This window comes from Kogia breviceps, chromosome 17 (genome assembly GCF_026419965.1).
Source record: "Kogia breviceps isolate mKogBre1 chromosome 17, mKogBre1 haplotype 1, whole genome shotgun sequence".
In the NCBI taxonomy this organism is placed as follows: domain Eukaryota; kingdom Metazoa; phylum Chordata; class Mammalia; order Artiodactyla; family Physeteridae; genus Kogia; species Kogia breviceps.
In genome coordinates, this window is record NC_081326.1 from 64,051,839 (window position 1) to 64,067,548 (window position 15,710).

At 44.4% G+C, this 15,710-nt stretch overlaps 1 protein-coding gene across 4 annotated transcripts in view; it reads left to right on the forward strand.

The window, feature by feature from the left end:
* The window catches only part of NSMCE2 (NSE2 (MMS21) homolog, SMC5-SMC6 complex SUMO ligase), a 221,352-nt gene extending 206,217 nt beyond the window's left edge, over positions 1 to 15,135 (forward strand). For 2 of the 4 annotated variants that reach the window (XM_059043179.2, XM_067017870.1), the window contains 3 exons: positions 6,613 to 6,713; positions 7,125 to 7,231; positions 14,791 to 15,135. In XM_059043179.2, the coding sequence (XP_058899162.1) occupies positions 6,613 to 6,713; positions 7,125 to 7,231; positions 14,791 to 14,908 (326 nt within the window). In that variant the 3' untranslated portion in view covers positions 14,909 to 15,135. Of the gene's footprint in view, positions 1 to 6,612; positions 6,714 to 7,124; positions 7,232 to 8,181; positions 9,365 to 14,790 lie in introns of those variants that run through there. The other 2 variants (XM_067017871.1, XM_067017872.1) reach the window with 2 other exon arrangements.
* Positions 15,136 to 15,710: the final 575 nt, after the last annotated feature.

Genomic DNA, 15,710 nt, shown 5'->3' on the forward strand with positions numbered 1-15,710 from the left:
TTGTAAACTCCCTTTTACAGCTGAGAAGATGGAAACAGAAAAAGGTAAAGTAACCCACCCAAGAGCACCCAGGTGATAAAGTGATGGGACCAGGATTGAAACCCGGGCAAGCTGTCTCCGAGCCCGTGTTCCTAAACACTCTAATCCTCACTGCCTGAGTGTCTTTCCTTCTTCTTATCACACCTCCCTGGAGTGCCTGGCTTAGCCATCACTTTCTCAGGGACGTTCACCTTGATTCCTCACCCCACCTTCCGCGATCTTCTAGGTTACTTTTCTTCTTTGTACGAAACACATTTGTTACTTCACTCACTGCACAGAATATAAGTGTTTGTATCTGTCTCTCCCACCAGACGGGATTTTAATCCTCTTCATATCCACGGGCATTTGTGTAGCGTTTGGCACAGAGCAGGTGTTCAATGAATATGACTTGAGTTGAGTTGTTTTGGCTTGAACACACAATGCTTGTCCTCAAGGAGCTTTCAATCTACCTAGAAAAGAAGTTCCATCCACATGAAAAAACTGAATAATGAAGAAATTTAAGCTGAAAGAGTATGGTATATACAGTAGGTGTTATAGGATTTCAAAGGAAGGGGATTGGCTGCAGGGATTGGGTTAGGTTGAGTTGGGTTGGGTTGGATTGTGTTTGGTTGGACTGGATTGGATTGGATTGGGTTGGATTGAATTGTATGGGATTTATATAGCTTCTTCCAAATGTGTAGAATCTGAGATGAATATAGATTCTAGCCAACCGAAGAAGGAAGAATACCGATCAAAATATTGACCTGAGGTAGCTGCGAATTAAATGCTCATGTTTAAGGGGGCAGCAGACTTGTTTCAGATGATGTGAGCTGAAAGATCCTCCTCATTGTCACAGATCAATATGAGCTCCTCAGAGAGGCTGACGCTGTTCGTTCCTGGGAGCTTCTTTCCACAGTATCTTGTATGCGCATAGCCCTCACAAGACTGCTTTGTGTCGTATATATCTGTCCTGTGTGACTGACTCCCTGAGGGCAAGGATTATTTTTTGCCAATACCAAGCATACAGCCTGGGACAAAGTAGTGATAAAAATAACAATAGCAGCAACAATTTACAGCTATATAGCATTGGTTTATAATAAAATATATACATGATAAATAATGTTTATCGGATCCTTACTATGTTCTATCCATTGTTCTGATTAACTCAATCTACCTTTGCTGAATATTTTTTGTTGAAATTGTGTTTGTAGAATTTTGCTATCCTGTGAAGATTGTAACACCTAGGAAATTTTTAATTCTGTAGGCCCTTTCTAGACATGATCTGCATTTTAATTCTGCAAAAGCTGTTCACACACAGAAGAGTCTTAGCTCTTAGCCAGTGCCAGAGAGTTTCAAAACTAGGATTCCCTCAATGGTAACTGGACCCAACCAAAGTGCTAGCATTCGGGGCAGGCCACTCATCCCAGGAAGAAAGTAAGAACAAGGCTAGATACCCGTTAGTAGTAGAGTAGACCCCAAAACAATGCGCGCGCACGCACGCACACACACACACACTCCTCTTAATTCCAAGCCAAAGAGACTGAGCCTGCTGACCACTTCTTTTTCCGTTTGGAGTCTAAGACACGTCCAAGTTCACAGATGAGGCCACTCATAACCCCGCCTGTGGGCTGTTTGGTGGGGCAACAAGTCAGGAGTCGGCACAGACACATAGGCAGACACTGTGGCTGCAGAGCTTCCAACTTGGAATCAACCTTCTTTTGCAGGTTAGGGAGGGGATCTCCCATGTACCAGCTCAGCTGCTCCAAATACGCCATCCCAGAACAGTGCAAGTAAAATAATCCAGGCAGCCCAATAAGCATTTCGGGCGGGCAACAAATATTTGTAAAATATTTGCTACTAACTTTTAAGAGAAAAATGCTTTTAGAAAAATGTCTGAGGCTTAATTGAAAAAGCACATAGCAATCAACTTTTATTCCCAGCTGGCGTAAAACTGTCTGTCAGCCAAATTTGGGTTGCCTGAAGACAGACAAGTGACTAATACGAGGGCTGTGTGTGGCCAGGCCCAAGTGTATTTTCTGACCACAAAACCATGTCTGGATTCTCCTTTGTAATTACCACACGGCCTGCTATAATTGTAACACTTAACAGTTACTTGCTGCCTTTGACGTGGAATTCAGGGTCCAAGGCTGTACCCCAAGCTAGAGTGAAGTCCTCTCTGTTATTTGCCTAAAACCTATAAAATCATCATTGTGTGAGACGTGTGTGTGTGTGTGTGTGTGTCTGTGTTGCCGCATCTGTTAAATATGTTAAGTATATCCTTGCGAGAAGTATGCCCGCTCATGCCTTGTTGGATGAAGCACTTTACTAATGGGATGCTTATTGAACACCTACCACTACATGCCAAGGACATTTTAGAATCTAGGAAACAGCAATGAACAAGATAATGAAGTCCCTGCTTTCCTGGAAGAGAACAGGAGTAGGGGAAAGTAGAAGAGAGGGAGACAGACAAGAAAGCAGCACTTAAAGAGATGCGCTGTGCAGTCACAACAGAGCGATGGGGTCGAGGAGGGCTGGTGTCTTCTTTAGCTTGCGAGGTCAGAGAAGGCCTCTCCAAAGCCATAACATTTAAACTGACATTTTTAAATGACAAGAACGAGTAGGACAAGAAGCAAAGATCCGGAGGGCAGAACATTCCAGGCAGGTTAGTATAGCAGCCAAAGATGAGAAAGAGCTTGGCATGTTCCAGAAGCAGAGGAAAGACCAGTGTGACTCGAGCACGGTGGGTGAGAGGGGGACCGATCAGAGGAGCGGGCTATGTAGGCCCCTGTGAGAAGCAGGCGGGGGTGGAGGGCTAGAGGTCGTGACCCCTGTAAGAAGCAGGGATTCTAGTTAGGAGGCTCCTGAAGAGCTCTGGGCAGAAGGCCATAGTGGTTTGGACTAAGATGCAGTAGAAATTGAGAAAAGAGGCTGGATTTCAATTTAGGGAATATAGTTGAGAACCAGTCAACAGAACTTGCCAGTGGTTTGGATGTGAGGAATGAAGGGAAAAGAATAATCAAGAATGATTCCAGGGACCTCCCTGGCAGTCCAGTGGTTAAGACTCCATGCTCTCAATGCAGGGGGCACTGGTTCGACCCCTGGTTGGGGAACTAAGATCCCGCATGCCGCACAGCATGGCCAAAATAAACAAGATAGGTAGATAGATAAATAGATAGATAGATAAGATTCCAAAGGTTTGGGCTTGAGCGCCTAGGAGGAGGATGACTGAGATGAAGATTTAGCTGTTCATTGACAGTCATCACTAACTAACCATGAACCCACATCTTGGGATCCAACAAATGCCCTTACCAACCTCCTAACCTTACATCATTGGGGAATATTCATAGACTTTTGGAAATCCTTGATTGTTTACCTAATTACTACTACAAGCATTTTCATATCTTCTCCTTTTGGTTTTTATTTTATGACATCAGAAAAATCCCGTTCAAGTTACTAACTCAGTCCTGATACATCCCCCCTGGGTGCTCTGTAGATATTAGTTCCTGCCCCGGTTTCCCTCCTCAGTACTTCGCTTGGGTGCCCTGGGCCCGGGCATGGATGTCAGGTGTGGGTCTGAGACCTGCCCATCTGGGCGGAAGCTGACAGCTGGAGCGTATACTTCTGACAGCATATGCTTTGTTTATGTATATGGAAAACAGAGTGACTCATCATCTTGTTTTTCCTTTTTTAATCAGAAATTTTTCTGAGATCTCTTGAATAACAAATGGATTTAATCCACTTATTTCTTTATTATAATGCTGATATTTTCTACTTTTGCCTTAAAAATATTGTGGAGGCTTCAGTTTTCTTGTCTATTCAGTAGGAATAACAATAGAGTTGTTCTTCATGGGTGTTTTGTGCAGATTAAATGAAATAATGTATATAAAGTGCTTAACATAGTAGCTGCTATGTAGCAGTCAGTAAACTTGAGGCATTATTATTAATAAAATAATATCTGGGGGAGGGAGGGATGGCTCCCAGAACCTATACACTGGTTTTAGTATTCAAATTAAGCAGGCCAAGAAAGTAGAGCTATACATTGATTTACTGTACTAACTCCCTGCATGACTTTGGACAAAACCTATAATGTCTTTGGATCTCCGTTTTCTCCAGTAAATGGGAGAATAAGGATAAATAACCTCAGTTTAAAGTTTTCGTGATTCTAGTAGACGATCTGTATTTTTTCTCTCCAATCTTCCTTTCAGCGGGCTTATCAAAAAGTTTTGTCTTTTTGTATAGATTAGTGTGATATTTATTGCCAGATGTGACCTTTTGTTCTAGCACACTGTAGAATCCCAACGTTAATATCACTTTCTATAAATATAGATTTCGGGTGAGGAAATGTTCTAGCTCCGGAGAAGTTTAGCTATTGAGGCTCTTTCTCTTTTTAGACTCTCGGTCCGTGGGCTATTACTCACCGTTGGCATTCTTTCCCAGTCTCACTTATGTCACCTTCTTCTTTCGTGATCGCTGCTGTTGATAGCCACCTACAGCTTCTAAGTTCCCCACACAGCCTTCCCTAGTGGTTGGCATTGCATTTGAGTTGTGCTTTCTTGCTTCCTCTACTTTTTGAAATTTAAAAATAGAAAATTAAAAAAAAAAAAAAAAAAAACCACAGTCTTTCACATTGGCTGAACCCTGTTATTCATCCAACAGATTTTCTGGTGAATTCCACAGCATAACGTATACAGTCAGAAATCTATCAGTTCAGAGTAAGCCCTGTAAGAAATGGACAAAGGGATACTTTTATTTTGACTGTCAAACGCCCAGTTAGAAATGGGCGGCAGCAGCCGGCAAGAGGAGGCTTTGGAAAGTGAATCAGAGAATCAGAATAGCTCTCAGCTCTGCTCCTTGACTTTTCTCCTTACCTGTCCAACTTTCCTGAACCATCGTGAAGAATCATTGGGTTGATAAGAGGACTCTTTTAAGAGTCTGACTCTTGCACTATTCATACCAAAGACAGGTTCTGGGAAGCACAAAGGCTCTTCATAGATCTAAGGAAAATTATTTCAGAAGCCCCAACTCACATCATAGCAAACGTACTAAACTATGGCAACTTCCACATTAAATATAATTTTATTGCTGGCAAAATTTTTTGAAGATATTTTTACAATTTTGCTTTGGAAGACGGTTGACTACAAGTAAGTGATTTAACCTATAATTGGCTATTAATTTCTCAGCAATTATCTTAGCATACTTGGAAATTATTAAATTAAAACCTAAATCCAGGGCTTCCCTGGTGGCGCTGTGGTTGAGAATCCACCTGCCGATGCAGGGGACACGGGTTCGTGTCCCGGTCCGGGAAGATCCCACATGCCGCGGAGCGGCTGGGCCCGTGAGCCATGGCCGCTGAGCCTGCGCTTCCGGAGCCTGTGCTCCGCAATGGGAGAGGCCACAACAGTGAGAGGCCCGCGTACCACAAAAAAAAAAAAAAAAAAAAACACTACTGATCTTTGATTTCAGTGCAGAATGACAAGTCTGCCTTCTCCAGAAAGAAAGGCTTTCATGTGAGATTCTCTCAGTACCCCATTCAGAAGCCATCTATTACCTAGTTTCCCTTGGTGAGGGGCAAGGACCACGAAAAGAACACAGATATCAGAATCAAATAAGTTATATTCAAAGTTCGCCCCACCACTCATTTACTTAGTGGTTCCCAAAGTGTGGGCCAGGAACCCCTAGGGTACTCTGAGAGCCTTTCAGGATATCCACAAGGTCGAAACTATCTTCATAATAATACTAAGATGTCATTTTCCCTTTTCACTCTCTTTCTTTTCATAAGTGAATTTTTTCCAGAGGCTGTGTGATGTGATATCACGACAGATTGGACGCATACACAGATATCGAAATCCAACTATCTTCTATTAAGCCACACATTAAAGATATTTTCACAAATGTAAAACAATGCCACTCTTATCTCTAACTTTTTTTTTTGTTCTGGAAAATATAATTACTTTTAATTCTTTTAATGTCATTTATGTTCACATGTCATGGGGTTGTTCTTTTTAAATTAATAAATAAATACATGTTTTAAAATTCCTAAGTCTTAATGTCTAACATGGCAAATCTTGATAAACATGAACCACATTTTAAAAGTTTATTGGCATCCTCAATAATTTCTAAAAGTACAGAAGGGTTCTAAGACCAAAAAGTTTGAGAATCCCTGTACGGTCCAACAGTAACTATCATTTATTGAATGTGTCTTTGTGCCAGGAGCTGTGCAGAGCACACCAAATTCTTCACCTCTTAATCTTTGCAATACAGTTACAGAGACGTTAAAAACAGACCTTGCTAGCACGAGGTCTCACAGCTGGAAGTGACAAAGATAACCACGTCCTTCTGACTCCAAAGCCACATTCTTGATTAGTGAAGAGTACTCCCTCACAAATTCACTCTCTGTAACTTTGAAAAAGTTATTTCACTGCTCCAAATCTGTTTCCTTACCAAACATGGGCAGAGTCCTGCCTCCCCTGCAGAAGAGTTAATATGCATCCAAGCACCTAGCGCAGGGGCTAACACCAAAGAGACCCTTCCATCCCTTCCTGTCCTTGACATGTTAGACCAACAAGACTCAGCAACTTCCCTTTTTCCCTCTAGATGGTCTTCAAGCAGACAGAGAGGCTGACGGCACAGAAGGAGTTGATGAAGATATGATTGTGACCCAAAGTCAGACCAACTTCATCTGCCCCATTACGCAGGTACTGTTTTCTCCTCCTTCCCCTGAAAGAAAAAGCAATTCACTTCATAGAGGCAAAGGGTTCCTGTTTGCTTTCTGACTTCATTTCATGTCTAGAGTTGAGGAGGGAGGAAAGGAAAGGGATGAGAGTTGAAGAGTATACCTGGGAAAGAGTTTTCAGTCGTTGATGCCCTTAGGGGTCTAGGAATAAATTCTTGGCCCACAGGCCAAGTGTCATTGGTGCCACTGGTCTCCCTGCATTTTCTGATGTGGTCATCTGCCCTAGGAGTTATCTAGAGCCATGAGACGGGGAGGTTAAACCTCGGAAGCCCCAGGTCTAGGCAAACATAGCGCCAAATAATTGTTGGCTTGGAGAAGTTACTGGAAGCTGATCACTATCATTCCTGAAAGCCTGATGTCTCCTTGATTGCAGTTGGAAATGAAGAAGCCAGTGAAAAATAAAGTGTGTGGCCACACCTATGAAGAGGAAGCCATTGTTCGCATGATTGAGTCCAAGCACAAGCGGAAGAAAAAGGCCTGGTGAGTTGTCGCAGGAAGGGAAGTGACACCTTCCCAGGGGTGGTCAGTCCGAGGCGGTGCGTTCACGCTGGAGGAAAAGGCACTTAAACTTCTCCTCTGAAGTCCATTCAGCTGGAGGGATAGTGTCAACATGGAAAAACAGGACATGAGGGAACAAATTAGTAATCTGTTCAGGAAGAAACTGAAGGAGCTTCAACCACACCTTCAGAACACGAGAAAAAGGAATTGGATGTAATGTTAATCATTAGATAATAGGAATTTTTACGAATTTGTGCTGGAGCCTGAAAAAAATAGAGAACTGTGATACCGAGAGATTTATTCTCCCCTTTCTATATGCACTTACGCAAACAAGAAGGGATGGTTAAAAAAATAATTTTTTTTTTTTTTTGCATCTGCAATACAGGTAGTTTGTTTAAAAAAAATATTAAGTCATCATTCTAAGATAAGAATTCGTATCCAATTGGTCTTGATAATCAAGATTTGAATGTCCGGAAATTTTTTTTTTTTTTTTTTTTTTTTTGCAATACGCGGGCCTCTCACTGTTGTGGCCTCTCCCATTGCGGAGCACAGGCTCCAGACGCGCAGGCTCAGCGGCCATGGCTCACGGGCCCAGCCGCTCCGCGGCATGTGGGATCTTACCGGACCGGGGCACGAACCCGTGTCCCCTGCATCGGCCGGCGGACTCTTAACCACTGCGCCACCAGGGAAGCCCGAGAAAAAAATTTTTAATTGTAATGTTTAGAGAATCTTTCTTTTATATATATATTTCTACCCCTTTCTCTCTCACTCACACACACACACACACACACACACACACACACACACACAAACTTACATGCACACATGCTCCAACCCTGGAGGACCATGGCTCTGTTTCTGTAATAACCTAGAAGCCTGAGTTGGCTAGCCTAGCTTTGACTTGATTGGCATTTCTTGTGCTTTTATCACAGATTTGTCGAAGGAATGGAATTGCAGGTGTGACCAGTTCTCAATGGACTTGTGATAACAGTCCCTTTGATGTGTGGCTTGCTTCTCCATCGCCCAGAAATTTGCTGGTCCAGACCTAGAACTGGAATTCCCCACCACTCCTCATCTGGGTGTGGACTTAAAGATAGGGCATTTGAAACTGCAGATATCTTGATGGTCATTCAGTCAAGTAGTTTGCCCTATTTATTCTAGAAGAACTGTCTAATGATTACAGAATCGATATTGTTTGAGCACATTTTTATCTGTTTTGACTTTCCAGCTTACAACTGAGATACCATATTTCCCTAAGGAACCTTTCATTTTCCCTTGTGAGTGTAATTTTCTTTGTTTCTGGACTTCTAAGCCTTCTTTTTCTCCTAACATTTTTCTATGTTTATTCTCTGAAAAACAAAATTTTAATTTCTTGACATAATTGCTAAGAATAGGTATTCCCAGATAGTTCTGTGTCACAGCTCTTCTTCCTTAAAGTTTGTGACATTCTCCTTGAGTCACATTTGAAAAGGGCAGGCACTGATACAAAAGCACATTTCTCCCAAGTCCCAGGATGGCTGGGAGCAACTCCCAGAGCAGGCTCACATTTAAATGCATCTCCTTGATTACATACTTTGACTTTCTAATGTCCTTTGCCTTTTTTGAATTGTCAATGATGTTTGGAAGCACTTGAGTAGCACCGGCATTTGGAAAAGGTGGGTATTTTTCCGTCATACTTCTATAACTTGGGTGCAGATTCTGCAAACTGCAGGTTCTCATAGCTTAGTAAGAACAGTTAAGTCCAAGTGGAGGAAGTCTGGAAGGATTACAGCGAAGGTACTCTTTTTGCTGGGCCTTGAAAAATGAGAAGGATTTCAGAGAATGGTGAAGAAGACTCTTTCTAGCCAAGAGGCTTGCCCTATTCAGAGTCTGTTCCACTTGGGGGATAGTAGGTACGGCGACAGTTATTACATGTTAAGCCAGTGATTAGAAGGATGCTCTGGACAATAGCAAGAGGGGAATGGTGTGTGTAAATTCTCTCTCTATTCTGTACTCATTGTAGAGGGTGTCAAATGTCATGACTTCATTAGTTTCCTCATCTATAAATTGATGATAATAGTTGTAATTGCCTCATTGGTATGTTTGAAGTTTGAATAAGATATATGTAGAGCACTTAAAGCACCTGTCACGTGATCAGTAAACTTTATCCCGTCATCATTCTCCTCCTCATCATTCTTGCCACCATTATTCTGTAGGCATGAGAGAACATTGCAGGGTTTTGAGGGAATAAGGCGAGTCAACCTGGGTTTTAGGAAGTTACTCCAGCAGCAGTTCAAGAGATGGATGAATAAAGGCGTGAGGCGAAGATGTCAGTTCAGGTGCTTTTGCAGTAGATTAGGTTATAGATAATGAGAGCTGAGATTGAGGCAGGAGACATAGGTGGAAGGAAATGAGGAGGAACACGATCGTGGAGGTACGATGGACAGGATTTGGCAGCCGGAAGTTGAAGGGAGCAAGTGGAAGGAAGACTGACATTTCTAAACTGGGTATCTAGAAGGGTGGCGGTGTCATTAGCCGACAGAGAGATCGCAAGGGGAACACATTTAGGAAGGATTATAAGAGGCACAGTTTGGGTCATGCTAAGTTTGAGGTCCTAGCAATACAGCCATCTGGAAGTATCCAGGAGGCACAGAAAATGTACCCACATTTGAGATGTTGACTGTAAGGTTATTGATACAGAGGAGTCAGACCAGCACAGGTACAGCTCTGGACCAGATGCGACAGCCAGCTGAGAGCCCCCAAGGACGGGACCTGGGCCTGGCTCCGAGCAAGGCGAGGCCAGGATCTAGCTCTGCTCTGCTTACCGTGTTCCCCCAGCACCTAACGTAGACCCACGAAAAAGCATTCTGCCGTTTTGAAAGGGCAGTCAAAGGAAGAAGACTCCCACAAAGCAGTCTGAGACGTAGCCCGGAGAGAAGGGATGGGAGATGAGTGAGTTGAGTGTCACAGGAGCCGGTGCAGGAGAGACAGCATCTTGAGGACGAGGCACATTGTATTTGGCAACAGGTTAGAATCCAGGGCCTCTTCAAAACCTACCCCAGAGGTTCCTGACTGAACACGGATTAGTGTTGTTTCCCAGGACGCATGTAGGGCGATGAGCAGTTCTGGCTTCCCTGTGTTTAAAAATGTCTATGACACATCCAGTCTGAGAAATCTCAGTTTTTCCTCCTTGTTGGTTCCAACTATGTTTTGTCAGACAGGAGTTCCAGGTACATTGTGTTACTGGCGCTGACTCCATTTTAAAGTCTCCATTGTTGAGACTTTAGCCCTAACTAAATACAATAGTTAGAATAATTTCTTAAAACACATCTCTTAATAATCAGGCTGTTTATTATCTTACTAATAAAGCTGCCTTATGATTTTCATATTAATAAGATATTTCCTATTATCCATAGTCATTTCTTTCCTTTTTTGTTTAAGAACAGAGGCTATATTAACAAACAGTCACGTTTAATAGCACGGAGAGCAGAGTTAAGTTGAACAGAAAAGTGTCGTTGAATAGCAGAGCTCCAGCATTGCGCCTGGAGGCCCTATTTTAACCATTTACCAACAAGTCCATTAACCTCTCAGAGCCTTAGTGTCCCCATCTGTAAAATGGAAATAGCGCCATCTCACAGAATTTCAGGATCAAAGGAGCAGTGGAGAATTCCAGTCTAGGTCTGGACCAGCAAATTTCTTGGCAGTGGAGAAACAAAGCACTTATGAGAAAGCTCTTTTTGGACTACAGCGCTCTGAACAAATAGCAGTCGGGTTATTGAGGTCAAGACTGTTCATGTTTGTATTACTTACCTCACTGCTTAGTGACACATTATTTTAGACTCAGAGGATGTAGGATAGAGTTACACTCTGTGTTTAGGTATGATGGGAATCCATCCCACTCACATTTCCAGACCTGCTTTCTAGAGCTGGGCTGGACTTTGGAATTCTTGGGGCCCAGATCCAGGAGGAGCTCGTCAGACCCAGAATCCTGTACTTTTGAGCTGATGCTGAGGCCTAGAGTCCCCAGAGCCTCTGGGACCCCCTAAGACTCGGCCCCTTCGCTCAGCAGACACTTACATGCTTGCCCACTGCTGCAGTGGAATGTTCTGTCCTGTCAGTGACCCCGTTTCAGGACCCAGCCTCTCCTTCCAGGCCTGTAGGTCTGACTCTTGCACAGCAATGACTCGAGAGCTTCAGACTGGGTGTCGCCACGCCTATCTTGCTCACCAGGATGTCTGTGGGGATGAATGCACTAATGTTTGTAGAGTGTTCTTTCTTGCTCCAGAAGAGGAGTGCCCTGATTCGGTCTCATGTCATTATGACCTTGTCTTGTCCTCTTTAGTTTAGAAACTTGTGTTTGTTTATTTGAGACGGGGTGAGAAACAAGGTTCTCCTGCATCGACCTCTCCTCTGGGAAGCCTTCCTGGGACCCCCGTTTGTGCTGCGCAAGGTGCCCCGCCCCCGTGCTCCCAGGACGCCTGCCTCCTGCCAGCATTGTAGGTGGGCCCGGCTCTTCTCCACAAGGTTCTAGAGAACAGAAGTTGTGTCCTAGAGCAGGAACCAGCTTATCGAGCACCTGCGTGAGTTCCTGGACCGCTGTCGCACGCACCCTACTCGTTCTCACCGCAGCCCTATGCTCTGCCTTCCTAGAGGAAGAAACTGAGGCCCGTTAATGACATCAGTTGACCAGAGTGTCACAGCCCAGGAGGCTTGAGCCCAGGTCTTCTTCACCCTTGAGCCTGTAGTTGTGTCTTGAGGCCGTCTGGCTCCCGTTGGGAGGGCTTTTGGGTTAATGCCTCTGTCCCCTGGGCAGAGCTCAGACCTCTTTGTCTGACACGGGTGGCCCTGGGATGAGGGGCAGGCCAGCTCTGCAGCTCACTCGTGTGGTCAATCCCACCACACATTCTCATTTACTGACTAAATGCTCTCATTTACTGACTAAAACCACTGATGTCATCAGGAAGTCCTCCCCACCTCACCCTCCACTTCCCTAAAACAGTTTGTTCACTGTCTGACTATTGGTGTTCAAGACTTTGTTCTGTGAAGTGGGGGGGACTACAGCCTGGCGGTCGGTGTGAATGATCAGTGGGTTGACAAGCATTAACTGAGGGTCATCTCAGCCACCGACTTCAGGCTGCATTTCCATGTCGTGGAAGTTGAAGTGACGAAAAATGCCTTTGCTGAAGTCAGGAAAGTGTCCACATCCTTTTCATAATCTCACCCTATTTACTTTCATAGTGAGAGAAAGAATTCACTTTGAGACAGCAGGGTGTTTTAAACCAGAGTAAAGCACTTCTCAAGCACCTCCAGTCCTTCCCCTAACGCAAAGCCAAATCATCGTATCTGGGCCAAATCCCACCCCCCCATCGTCTTTCGTATGATGGCCTTTCTTTAATCACACTTTAACACATGTCCCCAACCATACAGGACACATTTCAGTATTTTAAATATAAATATTGTCAGCAAGCATATTATTCATTACATTGATTAATGCTCCTCTAATATAAAGATGCCTTGGTCCAGAAATCAAGGCCAAGAAAAAGTTTCACTCTTGTGTTGGACTGTTGAGCTTTCTACTGCTGGACAAATGAGAGGTCCCATGATCCGCTTTCTTCCCCTTCTGGTTTATAGCTTTTGTCTTGAATTTGTTATTTCTGATCTGTGCTTTTTGGAGGGTTGTCTCAGATCACTGGGCCAGAGCTCTGTGTGGGGCAGGAACCTATATTTGTATTTTACAGCTGGGTGCTTAGAACTAGCACAGGGCCAATCACATAAGGGGGTCAAATGAATGCACAAACGTGCGCCCGTCTGTGTTGGAGGTATGCAATCTATAGACAGATGAGCAGCTTTCATCAGGAGACTGGAGGTAGTCATAGGAGACGGTGAAGGGAATGAAAGTTGTTGAGCACTGTGTGGCCCGGAGCCCTGTGAAACTGGGATTCTGCCCCTATTGTAAACCTGAGGACACAGAGGCTCCAAAAGGTAAAGTGAGTCGCCGGTGGTCTCATAATAAGCAAGTAGGCATTGGAGTTAGAATTCAGACCTAGGTTGGCTTGACTCCAAAACTGGGCACTCTACCAGAGTCTGGTTCATGTTGCGAAGAAATCAGGTGACTTCATCCAGCCCACTGCCTTCAGAGGAGACCACATCTCAACAGAACCATGACTCACCCACTGATTTCTTCAGCCACAGCTTTTCCCCTGAGTCCCCATCGGCCCACTCAGTCTCTCCACTGGGAGGACTAGTGGGCATTTCAGAGGGAACATGTAGCACCCAGGACTCCTGCCTGGCTCCATCCCAGCCCGGTTTTCCAGTTGTTTCCATGGAGATGAAGGGTACCACCAGTCCCCTTGGGCTCGGGCCAGACTCTGCGCAAAGCTCGGCTCTTTCCTTTACCCTCCACGTCGGGTCCATCAGCAAGTCCCGTAGGTTCTGTTTCCGGTTGTATCCCACAGCTGCTCACTGCTACACCCTCATCCAAGCTGCCCTCACCCTGCTGGCTGCTGCACAACCCCCGTCTCTCCCCTGCTTCCCCTCTGCCTGTGTTCTGTAGTAAACAGCCAGAGCCATGTTTTCTAAACGTTAAGCCAAATCCCATCCCTCCCCTATCTCCGCCCCTCCATTATTTTCATATTTAAAATAAAATCCAAAGCCCCACACGCCCTCCAACCAAATCTCCAAATGCCCTCCCTCTTGCGCTGGGCATTGCAGCCACACTGACCCTGCTCGGGCACCAAGCGGCTATCTCCTCGACTTCTACACGTGCTGCTGCCCCAGCCCGAGCCTCAAGCAGCCCTTGTTCTAGATAAGACCTCCCAGTGAGCCTTGCCCTGACCCCCTCTAGATAAGCCCCTCAGCTCACTCTCTCCCTTGACCCTGCTTTTTAGCCTTTGTAGCACTTAATGCCACATGAACTCACAGCAAGCATCCGTGCGGTTGAGTTAGCAAAGATCCGTCTCCCCCACTGCAAAGTGAGCGCTGTGAAGTGGGCATTGCCTTGCCCCCGGTGCTGGACAGGCCCTGGCTCAGGCGCGCACCCGGTGAACAAATGTATGAGGGCACATCGGTCCTGATTTTTTAAGTGTGCTCTTTTGTTGGTAAAATGACCTCACTTAAACACTACTCAGCCATAAAAGAAGAATGAAATTTTGCCATTTGTAGCAACATGGATGGACTTGGAGGACGTTACGCTAAGTGAAATAAGTCAGAGAAAAACAGATACTGTATGATATCACTTACCTGTGGAATCTAAAAAATACAACAAACTAAATAAAACAACAAAGAAGCCAACTCACAGATACAGAGAACAAACTCGTGGCTATGGTGGGGAGAGGGAGGGGGAGGGGCAAGATAGGGGTGAGAAGAAAAAGAGGGGTTATTATGGGATTACATGAAATCACCTGTGTGAAACTTCTGAAAATTGTAAAACACTATAGAATTTAAAGAATCTTTCATTCAATTAAAAAAAAAAATGCCCTCACTTAAATTCTTACATGTGAAAGAAGTTTATGCTGAAGGCATTAAGGTGAAGTGGCCTGAGTTGATTTTCTCATCCCTCACAGTTGCCCCAAAATTGGCTGTAGCCACACAGATGTGAGAATGTCTGATCTCATCCAGGATGAGGTGCTGAGAAGGGCGATTGAGAGCCACAACAAGAAAAAACATCGTCAGTCTGACTAGGAAGAGAGCCACCTGCCTGCAGGGAACTCCGCAGCCTACCTCCTACCCCAGCCATCTGTAGAGAGCGATGCTTGTCAAAACACTTCGACTGGCTGCAGAGCATACTTTGGGGTAAAATTGAAGGTTTTAGTGTATTTGAAAGCCTTTTTCTATGTTACAGTAAACATTCAAGCATATTATATTGTTTATTTTTGTGTTCTGCAATTTTAAATAAAACTTTGATTATCTGCGTGTGTCCTATCTGTGTGCCTCCCGAGGTGTAAATGCTTCCAGTGGTAAAGCCCGGGTGGTGCCCGGCTTCTCTAATTCTACTCCTTCAGACTGTTTTTTATTATAGTTTTAACAGAAAAAATGTCTCTGCAAGGCATGTTTGAAATGCAAACACATAGAAACACCCCCAGCTGCAAGCATTTTCTATCAGGATAGTAAAGAATCGCATGAGGGTGTAAAGCAAAGCCAGCTTCCTTACCTATATTTACTTTGTATATTGACAGTTCCAAATATGTAAATGCTTTTGTCATTCTGATGGGCACAGAATGCTCCAGTAGCCGGCTTTATCAGTGTGATGGTAATTGATGCCATAATGGAAACTGCTGCAGCTTTCTGAGATCCTGAAGCGTCATCGGAAGCAACCACATCCTGGCTGTTCTCTGCCTTGCTCCGTGGCTTTCGGTAAGTGGCTTCAGCCCCGTGGGCTGGGGGGTCTTCAGCCAGGAAATAAAGATATTGAATAAGAATGTTCTGTACTGTCCCTTCCGCCCCGAAAGTCTGTAGACTTATGACCAGCAGGGTCTTTAAATTG